The 17,675-nt window shown below is 49.3% G+C and overlaps 3 protein-coding genes across 6 annotated transcripts in view; 1 reads left to right on the top strand and 2 right to left on the bottom strand.

The window, feature by feature from the left end:
- Positions 1 to 17,675, top strand: part of Ac13E (Adenylyl cyclase 13E) — a 64,097-nt gene that overhangs the window by 2,478 nt on the left and 43,944 nt on the right. For 3 of the 4 annotated variants that reach the window (XM_065227269.1, XM_065227268.1, XM_065227266.1), the window contains one exon: positions 14,251 to 14,681. In XM_065227269.1, coding sequence (XP_065083341.1) covers positions 14,673 to 14,681 — 9 coding nt within the window. In that variant the 5' untranslated portion in view covers positions 14,251 to 14,672. Of the gene's footprint in view, positions 1 to 13,853; positions 14,096 to 14,250; positions 14,682 to 17,675 lie in introns of those variants that run through there. The other variant, XM_065227270.1, reaches the window with a different exon arrangement.
- Positions 6,853 to 7,563, bottom strand: LOC135705552 (uncharacterized). The gene has a single exon (XM_065227326.1). It carries the CDS (start codon positions 7,561 to 7,563, stop codon positions 6,853 to 6,855), a length of 711 nt encoding a protein of 236 aa, XP_065083398.1.
- On the bottom strand, positions 8,200 to 11,236 carry LOC135705551 (uncharacterized). The gene is made up of 3 exons (XM_065227325.1): positions 10,140 to 11,236; positions 8,667 to 9,583; positions 8,200 to 8,534 (listed from the first exon to the last, which is right to left on the bottom strand). Exons 1-3 carry the CDS (start codon positions 11,234 to 11,236, stop codon positions 8,200 to 8,202), a joined length of 2,349 nt encoding a protein of 782 aa, XP_065083397.1.

Genomic DNA, 17,675 nt, shown 5'->3' with positions numbered 1-17,675 from the left:
TCCACCGGTTGGTAGTATCGTTTCTATTACGGAGACTAAGAGAGTAATTTAATGCGTTGACAACCGCTTTGGAGACATGTGGACCTGACCCTAATCTGGTACGTGATCAATTGGGTTGGTTGGAAAAGCTATTTTTTTTATACAGGGGGGAATCTGTTCACAGACACCTGAGAAAGTAACTCAGGGTGTGGGGATGGGAGAATTGCACTCCCGACCCACTAAATCCCAACCTCTGCGCTTGGCCCTTGACCTCCCCGGACCGCCCGAAGGCATTACTTCGTGGGAGAGGCCTGTGCGTTATAGCGCTCCTCTAGCCATACTCTACCGCTCTAGTCGGGCAGTAGGCAACTACTGCTCGGCACGCCACCACCGCGCTCCAGATCTCGGTGGTACCACACATCCTAGGGACGATGTTATCCGGACTGGTATCCGCTCCGCATATCGCTAACATAACGCTCGTTATTGGCTCGAAGCGTAGACAGGCGAACACAACGTGTTCCGCCGTCTCTTCGACACCAGCGCACGTGGGGCAGGGGGGAGTACTTGCATGTCCGAACCTATGCAAGTAACTCCTAAAGCAGCCATCGCCTGACAGGAACTGTGTCAGGTGGAAGTTTACTTCCCCATTGCGCCTGTTGACTCAGCTTGATACGGAAGGTATCAAGCGGTAGGTCCACCTTCCCTTTGTGGAGTTTTCCCACTCCGACTGCCACCTCGCAATCGATACCGCGCGCGCGTTGTTGCGCACCCCTCGAACGGTCCTCGTGTCATAGCACTCTACATCCTCCTTGATGATGAGGCCGATTGGCATCATTCCTGCTATGACACAGACGGCCTCCCTCGAGATGGTGCGGTATGCACTGGCCACCCTCAAGCACATTAGCCTGTGTGTACTCTCTAATTTCCGCCTGTGACAGTCAGTATCCAGTACCGCAACCCACGCTGGGCCTCCGTATCTGAGGATAGATACTACGACCCCGGCGAGGAGCCTGCGCTTACTGGCATTCACCGCCGAGCTGTTTGACATCATGCCCCCACAGCCGTAGACGCTCTCTTGCAGGCGTACTCGACGTGGCAGCCGAAGCTGAGCTTATCATCGAGCATAACCCCCAAGAGTTTCAGAAAGCTCTCAGACCTAATTGTGCTCTCGCCAACCGTCAACGTCGCATGCTGCACCGACATGCGATTGTTGACTACGACCACCTCCGTCTTGTGATGGGCAAGCTCAGTTTCCTGGATCGCATCCATTCCTCCACAAGCTTAACGGAGTGAGCCGCTGTCAGCTCTACCTCTTCGAGGGATTCCCCGTAGACTACCAGCGTGACATCGTCGGCAAAACCAACGATTTTCACGCCTACTGGGAATCTTATCCTCAACACTCCATCGTAACACCGGGCTCAGGATGGAGCCTTGTGGCACTCCTGCGGTGACTCTAACGCATTTTTCGCCATCTTCTGTGTCATACTTCAACACACGATTCTGGAAGTAGCTTTCCAGAATCTTGTACAGCCCTCCGGGGATTCGGAGTTGGTGTAGCGAGCGGGCTATCGCCCCCCAGCCCGCGCTGTTGAACACCTTCTTCACGTCTAGAGTTACCACTGCGCAGTAACGAATACCCCTTCTTTTCCGATGGACCACCTCTGCCGTCTGGATGACGTCACGGATGGCTTCCACCGTAGATCTGCCTTTTCGGAACCCGTACTGGCTGCTTGACAGGCCGTCTATACCTTCGGTGTAAGCCGACAGCCTGTTAAGGATGACCCTCTCAAGCAGTTTACCAGTGGTGTCCAGCAAACAAATGGGCCTGTGCACCAGCCTCTGCCGCTTCCACGCATCTGGAAAGATGCCTACGTCCAGACAGGTCTGAAATACAGACCTGAACATGTCTGGATTTTCCGCAACGGTGGCCCTCAGAGCCATAACCGGGATCCAGGCAATTTCGGTCAGTTCACTGTTAGTCACTCTAGACACTTCTCCCTGTTCCGTGACTGGGATACCCCGCGGCCAGGAGTCAACGTCCCTACGTGGAAACAAGAACTGCACGATTGAGGCCAGCATCGCCGGCGATCTATCCGGGTCTTGGCCATGACCACTTTGTAGGGGTTCGTGTTAGCGCTTTGGCATAAGCTGTCGAAGCACGCGTGCTTGCGTCTGGCGATCTCTTTGTTGAGGGCCGCCTTAGCCGCTCGAAGAGCGACGCGGCGTTCCTCTCGAGATTCGGCCGTACGAGCCCGTTGCATCCTCCTTCTCGCGTAGAGGCAAGACGCCCTGAGGATAGCAATCTACTCACTCCACCAGTACACCGGTATATGGCCATGCCTGGGATAGGCTCTCGTAGGCATGATTGTATCGCACGCCCTTGTCAGCGATGCTATCAGTTCTTCCCCCGTCAGATCAAGGGTTATTCGCTCCCGGCTCAGAGCTTCGCTGAAGACCTCTTCATCGAAGAACGACGTCCGCCAGCCTCGAGCGCAGGAGGGACTCCCTCCTGCCACTCGCCTCTCACCTTGCCCCATACTGTAGCGAATCGCCTGATGGTCGCTGTGGGTGTTACCCTCATCGACCCTCCAGTGTAGGTTGCCCTCCAAACACGGGCTGCAGTACGTCACATCAATGACGGATTCTGCACCGTTCCTTCTGTAGGTACTGACCGAACCGGTGTTGGATAGTACAACGTCCAGTTTGGCCATTGCCTCCAGTAAGATACATCCTCTCTGGTTGGTGTGGTGGCTGCCCCACTCCACCGCCCATGCGTTAAAGTCGCCCGCAATGACCACCGGTCTTAGGCCGACAAGTACCGCAGTGAGTCTGTCCACCATCTGCGAGAACTGCACGGTGGACCACCTGGGCGGAGCATAACAGCTACTTAGATATACTCCGTTAACCCTGGCGATCACGAATCCCTCGCTCGAGCTGGACGAGACCACCTCCTGAACAGGGAAGCTCCCCATCGTGCATATCGCCGCCATCCCCAACGCGTCCGTGACCCAATTCCCGTTGCCGGATGGGACCCGGTACGGGTCAGAGATGTTTGCGACATCCACTGCCGATTGCTACAGCAGCTGCTGGGCAGCCGCGCAATGGTTCAGGTTCAACTGTGCTACCTCGAACATGGCTGAACATTGCTCTTGGCCCCGGGAAGCGCGGGCCACCTGCCATGATTTCCCTTTCTCCGCGCATATTGTGCACTTCGGCGGCTTTCGGCAACTTTGCGCCTTATGGCCCTCCGAACCGCACCGTCTGCACAGCTTGCTTCTATCGGTGTTCTTGTAGTCACGAGCCAGATGGCCCTGACCGAAGCACCAGAAGCAAGCCGTAACCGGTCGGGGAATGCTTACGGGGCAAACCGACCAGCCCATTCGCACTCTCCCTGTGGCTGCAGCCTTTCTGGCATCAGTTGCCAGGAGCTTGACGGTAGCCACCTGGGTGGAGAACAGTCCCTTCCTCAGGGTAACCGCTATTGGCACTGCTCCCTGAGCGCCTTGACTAGTTCGATCACCTCTGTCACTTCGTCCAAGTCCTTAACCTGGATGGTGATTGTCGAGCCTAGCGGTTTCACCTGCACCCCATTACCAACGATCTCCTTTGCCAGTTTCTGGTAAGCCGGTCCCTGGTCTTTAGCGCCACGCTTAAGCGTGATGCTCCTCACGTTGTTACCGATCTCCCCAAGACGCTCGTCCGCTCTCATCTTCCTCAAAACTTCCGCGTACTTCGACGCTTCCGTCTTGATGATGAGAGCCTCGCCCTTCGTCTTGTTCTTGTTCCGGGCAGTGCTGCTGTTAGGGGCAGTTTTTTTCCGGGGGTTTCGGGGGAGCGCCCTTGTTACCACCCTGTTTGGAACCACCACTTTTTTCAATCGCTCTGTTTCCTATTTTGGGCCACTTCTGCGGCTCGTCCACTGCTGCATTGGACTGTTCGACCACTGCCACACACTATACCTGGGCAGAGACTTTCCGTCTCTTAGGGCGTGACGCACCCTTTACTGGCGAGGGCCGGTCGCGCTTCTGCCCTTGCGTCACGGCAATGTAGAGGGCCTCGCTGGCCATCGTACTGATGCCTGCGAAGTTGAAGGCGTCCGTCTGGGTAGACTTCGGATCCCTCTTCTCCACCCTCTCGGCGACTTCCAGTCGCTTCTTAAGCCGCTCGTGGTCGTCCTGAGCCTCGTTCACAGTTGCGCGGAGGTGTCGCAAGGCCTGCTTGAGGTCCATCTTATTAATTCTGTTTTTTAACTCTCATCTGAATTCTATTGGAATTGCAGTAAATTTTGGGCTTCTAGTTGGCTAACCAGGATTTATAGTCATTATTAGCTGAACCTTAATTGTAGGATAACTATACAATGTATATACATTGATCAATTGGGTTGGTTGGAAATGCTATCTAACATGAAGCTTTAGTGCGATAATTTATTAGCTAGAGAATGATCTTAGAAGAAGGTAGGTAGACAGTTCCGTTAGAGTACGGCAGAATGGAAATTGAATAGAAGTTGAAAATGAGCGAAGGGCCATTAATGCGACAGTTTTTAAAGTCAGACGCACATCTTTTGCCTAACCCGTACGATGTACGCGGAGACTTGAAGTATGTCTTCAAGTCTACAGGCAAAAAATGTGCGTCCTCCTTTTGCTCATAAACTGACTGCGACTGTGGAATAGTTCTAGCGACGTTTTCATCACTACCTAAAGCCCTACGTTGCGAGAGCATTTCCAGTCGATGGTGTGTTATAATGCAATTCTTCTTTACCCAACTATTGTGTTGCTCCTCTCGTCATAAGGTTAAAAGGGACGCAATTTATCGAAATGATCGTCTTGATGGAGCCGGTAGTGGCGTTGCCTTCAAATTCTTCCTTCATTTGAAACCAAAGTTTTTGAAACTTCAGGAGTTTCTGTCGAGACAAAATTTGGACAACTTACATTTTTAGCTGAGCTTCGAATGAGAAAGGGGCTCTTCAAATTATGGTCATGTGAGAATTCGTTTCCACAAAATTGATTGAATGGTTGTATTGGTTCATCTTCAATCGAATGATATGAAAATGAACAGCACTGATTCAGACTATACGAGATTAGTGACGTTTAACGCACGCACACTAGCGGGTGTAGCGCCGTGTAAAGTTGTTTATTATTTTCCTCTGGCTAACCTTAAAAATGTATGAAATTAGATCTGTCAAAATGAGCTTGACAGCGATTTGTTATGTATTTTCCTCGGATTTTTATTTTTGCTGCAGCAATCATACAACGAATGCCACTCAAAAAATAAATCACATAACCAGTAGAAAATATCCATGTGAATTTACCCTAACTTTCATGTGACCCTGTAATTGGAAATTGCACCACTAAATCACATTAACGTTATGTGTCCAATGAAATCTATATGATTACTCACATATAATTTCTTATGTTATGTGATATTCAGATAAAAATCATTATTTTTTGTTCGGGAGAAAACTTTCTTGGCGGAATGTAAAAGAAACACCTCTCTGTTAGCAGGTTACTCAACGCAGTTCAGCATGACAGCTGCGGTTAATGCTCGTCCGCACATTCGTAACGGGCGTAACCGGGACTCACTTGGTAGCCGGTGGCGACTGCTCTGTGGGTTCGCCAACCCGTGTAGGTCCGGTTCGCTTTAATTCTCCTCTTCTGGCTCTCCAGATGATTCCTGAATGTCCAGCAAAGCAAGCTTGGTTGCCGGTCGGAAGTGTGCACCACTGCTCTTCGAACCTGACCATCCTTTCCTGACACTACATCCGTGATCCTCCCTCGCAGCCATCCGTTGCGCTTGCCTTCGTCGACCACGAGCACCAAGTCACCGGATTTCAAAGGTTTTACCGGTTGGAACCACTTGGTGCGTCGGGTAAGTGTAGGTAAATATTCGTGTACCCAGCGGCTCCAGAAAGTATCAACTAGATTCTGGGCAAGCTTCCAGCTGTCCCGTAGAGTTGCGTGGTCTTGCACCAGATCCCGGCTAGGTTGGTTGATGCCTTGCGTCCCGTAGACCAAGAAGTGGTTCGGCGTGAGAGCCTCTTGCTCCAAATGATCCAAGGGGATATAGGTTAGCGGTCTCGAGTTAACTATCGACTACGCTTCGAGCGTGACGGTTTCCAGGACCTCGTCACTGGGGTGATGTGGATGGTCTACGATTGCCGCCATTGCCACCTTCACTGACCTGACCATGCGCTACCACGGTCCTCCCATGTGGGGCGCTAGGGGTGGATTGAATAGCCATCTCGTACTCACATTTGTGAATGTCACACTACAGTGTTCATTTATGGGTTTCAGCTGCTCCTTCAGCAAGTTGCTGGCTCCCACAAAGTTGGTCCCGTTGTCTGAGCAAAACGTTCCCGGGGAGCCCCGACGTGCCACAAACCTTCTTATGGCCATCACGCACGACTGAGTGGACAGGCTGTGGACGATCTAGAGATGAACTGCTCTGATGGACAGGCACGTGAAGAGCACTACCCAACGCTTGACTAAGCAGCGACCTTGTTTTACGAAGACGGGCCCGAAGTAGTCCACCCCAGTGTGCGTGAATGGCCGTATGAAAGCGGTCAGCCGGATTTCTGGAAGAGGCGCCATGATCGGTGCCTGAGGTGCTGCCTTCTGGATTTGACAATCTTGGCACTGCTTGGCTACCTTTGCAATCACTGCGCGAAGTTGTTGAATCCGGAAACGCTGTCGTATCTCGTTGACTACCGTTTCGTTGTTCCCATGTAGAAAACGGACATGATAGTGTTCCACGAGCAACTCCGCACCCGATGATCCTTGGGGAGGAAGATTGGATACCTCACATCCTTTGGTACCATCGGTGCAGCTATTATTCGACTATTCATACGAAGAACTCCATCGTCGTCCAGCATCGGAGTCATCGTGTACAACGCGCTCGATCCTGCCATCTGCTTCGGCTCCGCGTCCGGGTGCTCTGCTTCTGCACCTGCTGCCAGATCAGAGTTTCGGCCCTTCGCAACTCTTCTTGCGTAAGTGAACCCTTTGCATTCATACCCAGGAACACCTTTGTCGCACGAACAACGTATCCGGTCGTCCGCTGTAGCCTCGACCACTTGGAGAATCGTTGAAAATTTATCACCGGCGGTGGTGTGACTCGATGATGTAGAAAGACCGTTCGCAAATCCTCTGCCGTCGAAAAATCCTCCGAAATGCCCTTTCGCCAGTTCTCGTCCGGTTTCATCAGGAAAGTCGGTCCTACATACCACCAGCCGTCGGGTCTGAAACTGGGTCCGTCTCTCCACTTCGTTGCTTGATCCGCTACGTTCACTTTTGATTGTACCTTTCGCCACTCGTCCACGGTAGTCGTGCTCAGAATTTCTCCTACCCGGAAGCCGACGAATTGATGATATCGTCGTGTCTCGGATTTCAACCACGCAAGGACGGTCGTCGAGTCTGACCAGAGGTATCGAGCAGCCACTGGTATCGTCAGCGCCTTACAAATGTTGTCCAGCAGTCGGGAGCCGATTAAGGCTGCCTGCAATTCTAGCCTCGGTATTGAGAGGGGTTTTAACGGCGCTACCTTAGTCTTCGCGGCTATCAGCGTGCATCGAGGCATCCCATTGCGCATACTTCGAAGATACGCTACACAGGCGTACGCGTTCTCGCTTGCATCGACAAAGACGTGAATCTGCGAATCGCTCGGTGTAGCTCCGGTTGCCGAGAAGAAGCATCTGGGGACTTTGACTTCACTTATATTCACCAGCAATCCGATCCACTGGCGCCAGTCTTCCAGTATTTCTCCTAAACCTGCTGTTGTGCGAGCAACCGACAGGAAGAAAAAGATTTCCAATTCTCTAACATTTATTTCACGGGATGTTAAAAAATCCGTTTACTGTTCTTCTAGTAATAAATCTGTCCGTACTCGCAACAATCCGTACTATTTATGTGTAGCTTTTGTCTTTTGTGTAGTTAGTAGTATAGTTTGTAAGTAGTTCATAAGTTTGCAAAACACCGCCCTAGTATTTAATCTATCCACATGGAAGTTGTTCACTCTTTTTTCCTACCAAGAAAAAACTTCCACATCATCGCGTTTGACAGCTGGAAACCACGGTCGGAGTTGGATTCTGGTGGCGAGGTTTTTGTGGTCGATTCTGCCACCGAGGTTGTTGTGGTAGGAGAGGTGCATCACAAGGCACAGGGTTGTGACACTCCCCCTCGGTACGCCGCTGTTGTTCGAGTGGCTTACCACCGTTTGCACCGACGTCTAGCACCGCAATCTTGGTCGCTGGTCTCTCCAGAAGTCCGCTATCTGAACGGTCACGCGCCGAACCTGTCCGTCGGTTGCCTGAACTGCCTTGACCACGCGTCCTCGCGGCCAACAGTTTCTCGGAAGCTTGGAGTCAGCTATCAACACCAGATCACCTTCCTGGATAGGTTTTACGGGTTGAAACCACTTTGTCTTGCGTGTCAACGTAGGCAAGTACTCGTCAATCCACTTCTTCCAGAAGTTGTCGGCGTATACCTGGGCCATCTTCCACGATCGCTTCAGCACAGTGGGACTGTAGAAAATGATTGGGGGCTTACTCCCATCCGAAGAACCTAACAGAAAGTGGTTCGGTGTTAAGGGGGGGTCAGTGTCATTATCTAGAGGTATGTCAGTGAGCGGTCTTGTGTTCAATATCATCTCGATCTCCATTAACATGGAACGAATAATTTCATCCGAAGGCAAACGCGGGGGGTCGAAATCGTTCATGGTCTTCTTGACAGACTGGATCAGGCGCTCCCAGCATCCACCAAAATGTGGAGCGGTCGGAGGGTTGAACGTCCACTTGGTGTTAAGACCGACGAACTCGACCATCAGTTTCTTCTCGTCGACGAGTTTCAGAGCTTCGCGCAGCTCCCTCGAGGCTCCGATGAAGTTCGTTCCTCGATCGCTAATCATCTCGAGCGGTGGACCCCTTCTAGCAATAAAATTGCGTAGCGCTAGGATGCAAGAGTCTGTCGTCAGCGAATGTGCTATTTCAATGTGCACGCCTCTGCTTGTCATACAGGTGAGAAGTACTCCCCATCTTTTCTCGGTACGTCTGCCGACTATCACTGGCATCGGCCCGAAATAGTCGACTCCGGTGTAAGAAAACGGTCGCTGGAATGGTGCCAACCGGGCAGCTGGGAGGTTCCCCATTGCTGGAGGCCTGGGACTCGCTTGCCGAATTTTGCAACGCTGACAATTTCTGCGAACTCGTTCGAACTCTGTACGGAGACGGGGAATGTTGTACTTTAGTCGAATCTGGTTCAGCGCAGTGTGGTGATTCTGGTGACGGTATCTAGCGTGGTAGTCGCCGAGCACTAGATCGAATACGTAGTTGCGCCTGGGCAGAAGGATCGGATTCTTGGTAGATTCATCTACATACTCGCAAGCATCGATACGTCCACGCATCCGTAGAACACCGTGCTCATCGATGACTGGGCTGAGCTTATATAGCGGGCTAGTCTTCGGCAAGGTACGCTCCCATGGCTGCACCTCTGGGTTACTGCTGCAGATCAGTTGGATTTCGTCCTGGTAAGCTTGCTGTTGAACTTGTCGATAGATGATGCTCTCGGCACGATTCAACTCCTCCTGCGTTAGCGGACCAAGTTCTGTGGCCGTTCTATTGATATGCTTACGAAGATTCACCACAAAGCGATGAACGTATGCAACTGTCCTCAACAGCCGTTTCCATTTGGAGAAGCGTTCAAAATATAACAAAGGTTCGGTAATTGTATGATGAAGAACGCTGAGACGGATTTCTTCCGTGGTTGATCCTTGATCTCCGCCATCGCCAGGCCATTCACTTTCAGGCTCCCACAAAAAATCGGGACCACGGAACCAACGACTGTTTGGCTGAAATTCTGGCAACCGTGCCCACTTCGTCCCATCGTCAGCTACGTTCTTTCTGGTCGGAATCCATCTCCACTCGTTTACTTGTGTTGTATCTAGTAGCTCGCTGATCCTGAATGCCACAAATTGGCTGTAGCGTCGGTGATCAGAACGGAGCCAACATACCACATCCCTGGAGTCGGTCCAGAAAACCCGTCGCGATATTTTCATTCGGTGTGAGTTAGACGAGCGCCTATTACGGCCGCTTGCAATTCAAGTCGCGGAATCGAGAGGAATTTGTTTTTGAGCCAACCAGCGCGCACTCCGTATTTCCTTTTTCTTCGAACCTGAAGTAAGCCACGGCAGCCATTCCGTTTTCGCTCGCATCGCAGAAAATATGCAATTCCACGGTATTCGTAGATTCAGCAGACGTCGCATTGCGGTAACAGCGAGGTACGCTCACTTGTCGGACGTTCGGCAACGCTTCTACCCAGGTTATCCATCTTTCGGCTAGCTTCCCGTTGATTTCATCATCCCAGCCGCATCCGGCACGCCAGATTTCCTGAAGTAGGATCTTCAAGTAGATGAGGAAATTGGAGATGAGTCCCATAGGATCGTAAATCGCCATCAACATACGCAGGACTTCTCGTTTGATAGGCATCCTGCTTCCGGAAAGCAACTCCATGTTGTGCTTCGGTGAGATTCGGAACGTAAACGAATCGGTGGCAGTATCCCACCACATGCCTAGCACCTTTTCTGTTGCCATGTCCGCACAAAGGCTCATGTCCTTCTCTGTGGTACTGGTTTCGTGTAAACGCTTGACGACTGCTGATGAATTCGACAACCAGTTACGTATTTCGAAGCCACCCTGTGAGTGAATGGATCGGACTTCGCTCGCTAATTTCACCGCTTCCTCTTCAGTCTCAACGCTGGCCAACATGTCATCGACGTAGTGTTCGTGTTTGATGCACTCGACTGCCCTTGGATAATCTTCCACGAATCTGTCCGCATTCTGGTTCTTAACGTAGTGCGCGCAACTCGGTGAAAATGCTGCACCGAACGTCATTACTTGCACCACGTACACCTCCGGTTCTTCATCAGGATCTCCGCTGATCCACAATATCATCTGGCTTCGTTGGTCTTGCTTTTTCATCCTGACTTGAAAGAACATTTCTCGGATGTCTCCCACAACTGCGACGCGGAATTCTCGGAACTTGAAGAGAACGCTAAGCAACGACACCAACTGATCTGGTCCCGTAAGGAGAAATGAGTTCAAAGAGACACCGTTAACTCTCGCTGCCGCATCGAACACGATACGTATCTTCCCTGGTTTGTTCGGGTTGATTACCGGGAAAATTGGCAAGTACCAGTCATTCGAATGCTTCTGCGATTTCTCCGCCGTTGAAAGCCGCCGAATGTAGCCCTTCTCTTCATATTCAGCCATCTTCGTTCACACTGCCGCACCCAGCTCGAGGTCTCGCTTCATCCGCTTCTGCAGACAGTCCAACCGCTTCAGCGCCATTGCCTTATTGTTTGGCAACTGCACTTGATCGTACCGCCACAATAATCCGGTTTCGTAGCGCTCTCCAGTGAAACGCGTTCCGGATGATAGGATCTGCATCGCTCGTTCCTCGTCCTTTGAGAGTAACGGTTTAGATGATCCGGAGATTCCCAAGGAATCGATCGAGAAGTATTTCTTAAGAGCCACGTTCAATTGCGTTTCCTCGTCCTTAACGCATGGACAAATGTGGAAACTATGATAGCCACTATAGTCAGCGGTCGATGCACCGGATGCCATCTCACACCGTCCGTAAACCAGCCATCCGAGTCGGGTTTTGGATACTATCGGTTCGTTTTCACCTCCTTCGATGCTTCTCAAGGCGTGTCCTAACCGACAGTTGTTCATTCCGATTAGGATTCTGGGGGAAACTCTGTCGTAAGATTCCAGGGGTAACCCAGTCAGGTAGTTGTACTTAGTTGTCAACTGTGACACTAGCATCGACTGCTTTGGTAGAGAAAGATCCCGAACCGTGTGAACCTCAGGGAGCTCGAAGACTTGTTTGGCGCCGTGCGTACCAGAAATCTTCAGCGCTAGGACAACCGACTCTTCTTCCTGCCGCTGATGGCCACCTGTCCAGCTGATACACAACGGATGAGATGTGCCTTTGAGCCCGAGTTCTTTCATGAGACTATGCTCCATTAACGTTGCCGACGATCCGTCGTCAAGGAAAGCAAAGGTTGTCAGCTGCTTCTCCTTGCCATAAATTGTCACAGGCACGTATCTGAAAAGAATCTTTGCTGCCGGCTTCGAATGTGTGTTGCAGCTCTCCGGTGGACTTCCGCTTGGTGACGATTCAGTAACGGTGGGTTTGCTGAACAGGGTTGTGACACCTGCTTTGTAGTTTGTAGTCAAAAAAGCAGTGATTTGCACGAAGGATTGTTGGAGAAATTTAGCGTGAAAAAAATTATAAAAGGCACCAAAATCTTTGAAGATTTGTTCGGGAGAAAACTTTCTTGGCGGGTTGTAAAAAAACACCTCTCTGTTAGCAGGTTACTCAACGCAGTTCAGCATGACAGCTGTGGTTAATGCTCGTCGGCACATTCGTAACGGGCGTAATCGGGACTCACTTGGTAGTCGGCGGCGACTGCCCTGTGGGTTCGCCAACATTTTTGTTATTGGAAAAAATATTATGTGTGTTCCTAATAGAAACTAAGTGGAAACTTGTTTTAGTGTGGGACATGCCATGACCCAAATCGATGACTTTTCGGTGTACTGTAAATTTGCCTCCTGTTTTCCTGTGGGAAACCTAAAAATTCTGCCGGAAAATGAGGAAAATTGACGAAAATCTTACTCAGGAGTAGTACCAATAGACTGAGTGAATCCAATCTTTACTTTTCTCATATTCGTGTATTTTTTTTTAGAAAAACATGAGGCAAATCGACTCATCGCTGAGTTCCTGCACTTTTTGCGATTTAGAGTAAACTGAACTCAAATTTGGGTTGATCTCATTGGCCGCGTAGCAGTTCTTAGGAAAAATGTAGATCCGACAAGAGATATCAAAATTCCCTCCTCGGCACGGTAGTCAACCATTAGCAATATTCACAGTTTGATCGCTCCAGCTAGAATACAGCTCCGATGTACAGGCGCACTGTGATTTGATGCTTCATCGGTGTAATGAAACACGGTGGTTGGCTGACGGAGGCCCTGAGGAAATCTACCTAGTAGGCAATCACCATCATCACTAGCAGTAGATATCACAGCGGCGGTGGCGGTGGCGGTGGCGACCGAGATCGAGGTGAATTAAATTGCTTTTAATATAATGTGTCGCGTATTTATCTTGAGCGCGCGAGAATTGCTGAGGTTCGCGGCTTTTGCTCTCGTCGTCGTGACAAGATTTATGATTAGCTTCGCTCACATTGCACACACGCGCGCGCGCCCGCTCGCTGGGGAGTTTCGGACTGTCTTCTGAATCTGTGAAGCAGAATCGGTGAGTGTGATGGTAGTTGGTTGCCGGTGGATACATACATCTAGTAGTCGGGTTTTGGTAGTTATGGCTGTCCCATGTCTGCTCCGGTGGTGAGTGCAATAATTGCGAGAGACCCACCACCAACACCGCCGCCGCCGTCGATGCCGCCTGCTGCGGTGTGTACACAGAGCCAGTGTGGCGGCGACGATGGCGACTTGGTCTCGGCGGGTGGGGTGTGGTGGACTAATTGGATCAAGATTGATAAGCGGCGGTTGTGCCGTGTCGATTGTACAAAACAGAAGTAGATCGACCGAAAAATCGTGCCAAAAATAGACTTGACATACATTGATTTGTGTGGTGTCCGGTAACGTGCTCCGGCTAGCTGCTGCTGCGGTTGCTGTAGTTGGATTGTTTTGGCAGGATTCGCGGCTTGGCAGTTCCCTTCTGGTGCTAAGCAATCGCGTTTGGCTTCGCTCGAGGAGCTGGTCAGGTTTTTGAAGATGACCTAATTTGGTCAGCTTTTGCAAGGACCTTGGCCGTCACGTTTTGATGTATGTGAATATATCTCCATGGAGAACAAACCGGTCCCCGGACAGTGGGGTTTCCCGAAAAACCAAACTGTAACGTTGCTTCAACCATTCGCTTACACCGTTATCCTAATCCACCTGACCAACGGATTTGATGTGGGTTGCCGTTGTTCGCTTCAAGCTTCATTTTACGCCTCGTCACGTGTAATTAAATTTAGTCACCGTCATGAAACCAGCCAGCTACTGTTGAAGACACCCTTCGTTAATAATAGCGTCAATAGCAACAACAACAACAACAACACCAACAATGTGATTCCTCATCGATTACCGAGTCCAACCTTTTACCAAAGCCCCGTAACAAATAAATGAATCAATCGAGAAAAAAATAATAAATATCGCCGTGGGCTTCACCTTGTTCATTGTAACTTACGTCGTATTTTTCTTCTCCGTTTCTTACCTTTTAGGGAATGTGTATGTACCCTCTTTGGCAACCGCAACACCACACAAGAGAAGCAATAAGCGACCGCAGACGACAGGCAGGTGGTAGTCAATACCTAGTTGCTACTAAGTATCTGCTTACCGTCATTCGGTTTCACAGACTGCAAGCTTAAGCATCCGGATTCAGGCGACTTCGAATCGATTCAAATCCATTCCTGACTCCCCCTACCCAGACGACGACGACGGCGGCCGTGTGAATGATGACCAGTGTAAAGTCGGAGGCAACAACGCCGACGACGAGGAAGACGGTGATATCGACGAGAGTAACGAGCGGAAAGTGAGAGTAGATTCAGAAGCCAAGTGCGACAATTCAGTCAAGGACAGCTCGACGAAGAAATCGGGCAGAGGAACACGGGATCACCATCGTCACCAACCAGCCAACAACATCATGTCGGAGGTGAGTTCTTTTCAGTCAGTGGATGTGACAGATTTATGAGCAGGTCGTCCCCCAGAATGAGATTTTCGTCGAAGATCGTCTGGCTGTGTGGCAGAGATCAAAAGGATGAAACGCCGTTGAATGGTTCGGAGAGTGAGAGAGAGAGAGAGAGAGAGAGAGAGAGAGAGAGAGAGAGAGAGAGAGAGAGAGAGAGAGACGTTGTATGTTTATAGTTCGGTTCGTGCGCTAAATGGGTGGAAATCCATCAGCTTAGACTCAAGTTGAAAATCTATAAACACGCTAAATAACTCCGCTCTGCTCTACGGTCAAGACTTATGATGATGAATGGGATGTGGTGTGGCACGGAGTGCTCGGATTGAATTGTTTTGGTTAGGGACTTACCCGACTTTGGCAACAGCTTTGAGAAACGTGGTCGCGGTGGTCAACTTTTCAGATTCAATCATTTAAACAACGGGTTTTTCCAATGAACCTTCACATCGTAAATCAAAGGTCAACGAGCAGAGATAGAGAGAGAGAGAAAGAGTGCAAACGTACCCGGACTAATTTGTTGCCAAATAGTTAATGGACATGTTTCGGTCGCGGTCGTTGGCAGTGATTCAACTATTTTAATAAACTGTCAATTTGCGAAATACTGGTGACATCTGACAAAGTTGTTGCCGATGGTTTTCATACTCCAGAAAAATTGCATTTGTCGCTGACGTAAGCCTCTCGGCGAAGCCGGATAATAAGTGATAGGTAAACATTGAGAGCAAATATAAAACCCCCAGTGTCGGAGCCGAAACGCCTTCCGATGATCAAAACATGTTTCAAATTTATGTTTGGTTTTCCATTTTTCGTTTACGATTGCACTTATTAGGTACTTATTGCACTTATTCCGCTCAGATTTAATGATGCAATGCAAGTTCAACCGCCGCCCCTTCGTTAGTTAATAGTTGCTCTAGTTCGTCACTTGTATTGATCACTGAATTTCGATCGTTAAACGGCAGTGCTGGAATTTTGCTTTTTTTTGTCTAGTTCGTTTATTTGGAAGGCTCAATCGCATTAGCTTTACGGAGCCGATGATTCATTGTTCATTGTTTGTAACAAAATTAACTTATATCTATGTCTAGTAGGAGTTGGGCCGAATAATCGCAGCTTACCCGAGGTTAGAGGGGAACATTATCGAATGATAGGATCAGGGCTGGGGTTTCGATGTCTTATCAGATCGTTATCGCCAGTATGAACGGTAGTGCAGTCTGGAGTTCGACCGACTATGATGACTAGTGGGCGACGATGAGACTCATCGAGACGGGAGGACAAGACAAACAAAAACTAATAAAGTAAAGGGTGATACGGTCAAAATTTGGTCAAGGGAAAACGCGTGTAAATCGGTGAAATCGTTTATTTAAAAAATCAAATTAAATTTCTTTTTCAAGTTCAATTAGTATAAAATTCAGGAAAAATATTCAGTTAGGCTTCCGCTTTTCCAAATCCGAATTGCCAGGCCTTACGCTTGACCCCTGCCATCAGATTTTGTACAGCCACCTTGTCCACCTTCTTCGCCGCAGAAAGCCAGTTTGCCTTGAACTGCTGCTCGCCCTTAGCAGTTTTTTTTGGTCTTCTTTAGGTTCCGCTTGACAATAGCCCAGTATTTCTCAATTGGGCGGAGCTCTGGCGTGTTGGGAGGGTTCTTGTCCTTGGGAACCACCTGCACGTTGTTGGCGGCGTACCACTCCATGGCCTTTTTACCGTAATGGCAAGATGCCAAATCCGGCCAAAACAGTACGGAACAACCGTGTTTCTTCAGGAAAGGCAGCAGACGTTTATTCAAACACTCTTTCACGTAAATTTCTTGGTTGACAGTCCCGGAAGCTATGAAAATGCTGCTTTTCAAGCCACAGGTACAGATGGCTTGCCAAACCAGATATTTCTTTGCGAACTTTGACAGTTTCATGTGCTTGAAAACATCTGCTACCTTTCCCCTTCCTTTTGCCGTATAAAACTCCTGTCCCGGAAGCTGCTTGTAGTCGGCTTTGACGTAGGTTTCGTCGTCCATTACCACGCAGTCAAACTTCGTCAGCATCGTCGTGTACAGCCTCCGGGATCGCGCTTTGGCCGTCGTATTTTGTTTATCATCGCGATTTGGAGTCACTACCTTCTTGTAAGTCGATAGTCCGGCTCGTTTTTTGGCTCGATGCACGGTTGTAGACGATACACCCAGCTTATTTGCGGCATCTCGGAGAGAGAGGTTAGGGTTTCGCTTGAAACTACCGGCAACTCTCTTTGTCGTCTCAGCGGCTTCCGGTTTTCGATTTCCCCCCATCCAGACTTCCTGGCTGTCGACAAACGTTCCCCAAACACTTTAATTACATTTGTAACGGTTGATTTGGCAACTTTTAGCGATTTTGCCAACTTTGCGTGCGAGTAGCTCGGATTTTCGCGATGCGCGAGCAAAATTTTGATACGCTGCTCTTCTTGCTTGGACGGCATTTTGACAACTGAAGAGTGAATTCCAAAATCAAAATAGGAGCAACATTCTACACACACACACCTTCAAAATGAGGGGTGTTCAGGTTTTTTAAATGCAAAATTGAAAGAAATACGTCAAGTTGATATTGACCAAATTTTGACCGTATCACCCTTTAATGAAATTTGTATACTAGACATTTGCAGAAACTCATAAATCGTTGGAATTTTGCTTGTGAGTATATTCGTATGAGTTTATGGTGAGAACTGTTTACGTGGAGACTTTTACAGGGTGGCCACTGAACCAAGAAAACCGAGAGCACTGGGAATTAATCGGGAATCGAAAACAACCGAGAATTTGATTGGAACCGTACTATATTTTTTCGAATTCTGTTAATAAACATTCTATGTCGGATATCTTACATATTTCTCTTAAAATCGAGAATATTTTTTCAAGCCGGGTATTTTGACTTTTTTTTACAGGATACCAAAAATTAAGTCTGGGATCTACAAAAAAATTGCAATGTCCCACTGTTGTAGAGCCTGATA

This window comes from Ochlerotatus camptorhynchus, unplaced genomic scaffold (genome assembly GCF_037179485.1).
Source record: "Ochlerotatus camptorhynchus isolate MF236.1 unplaced genomic scaffold, CSIRO-AGI_Acam_v1.1 ptg000268l, whole genome shotgun sequence".
NCBI lineage: Eukaryota > Metazoa > Arthropoda > Insecta > Diptera > Culicidae > Ochlerotatus > Ochlerotatus camptorhynchus.
Note: the sequence above shows the minus strand (reverse complement) of the source record. Positions and strands in the feature narration are given on the sequence as shown.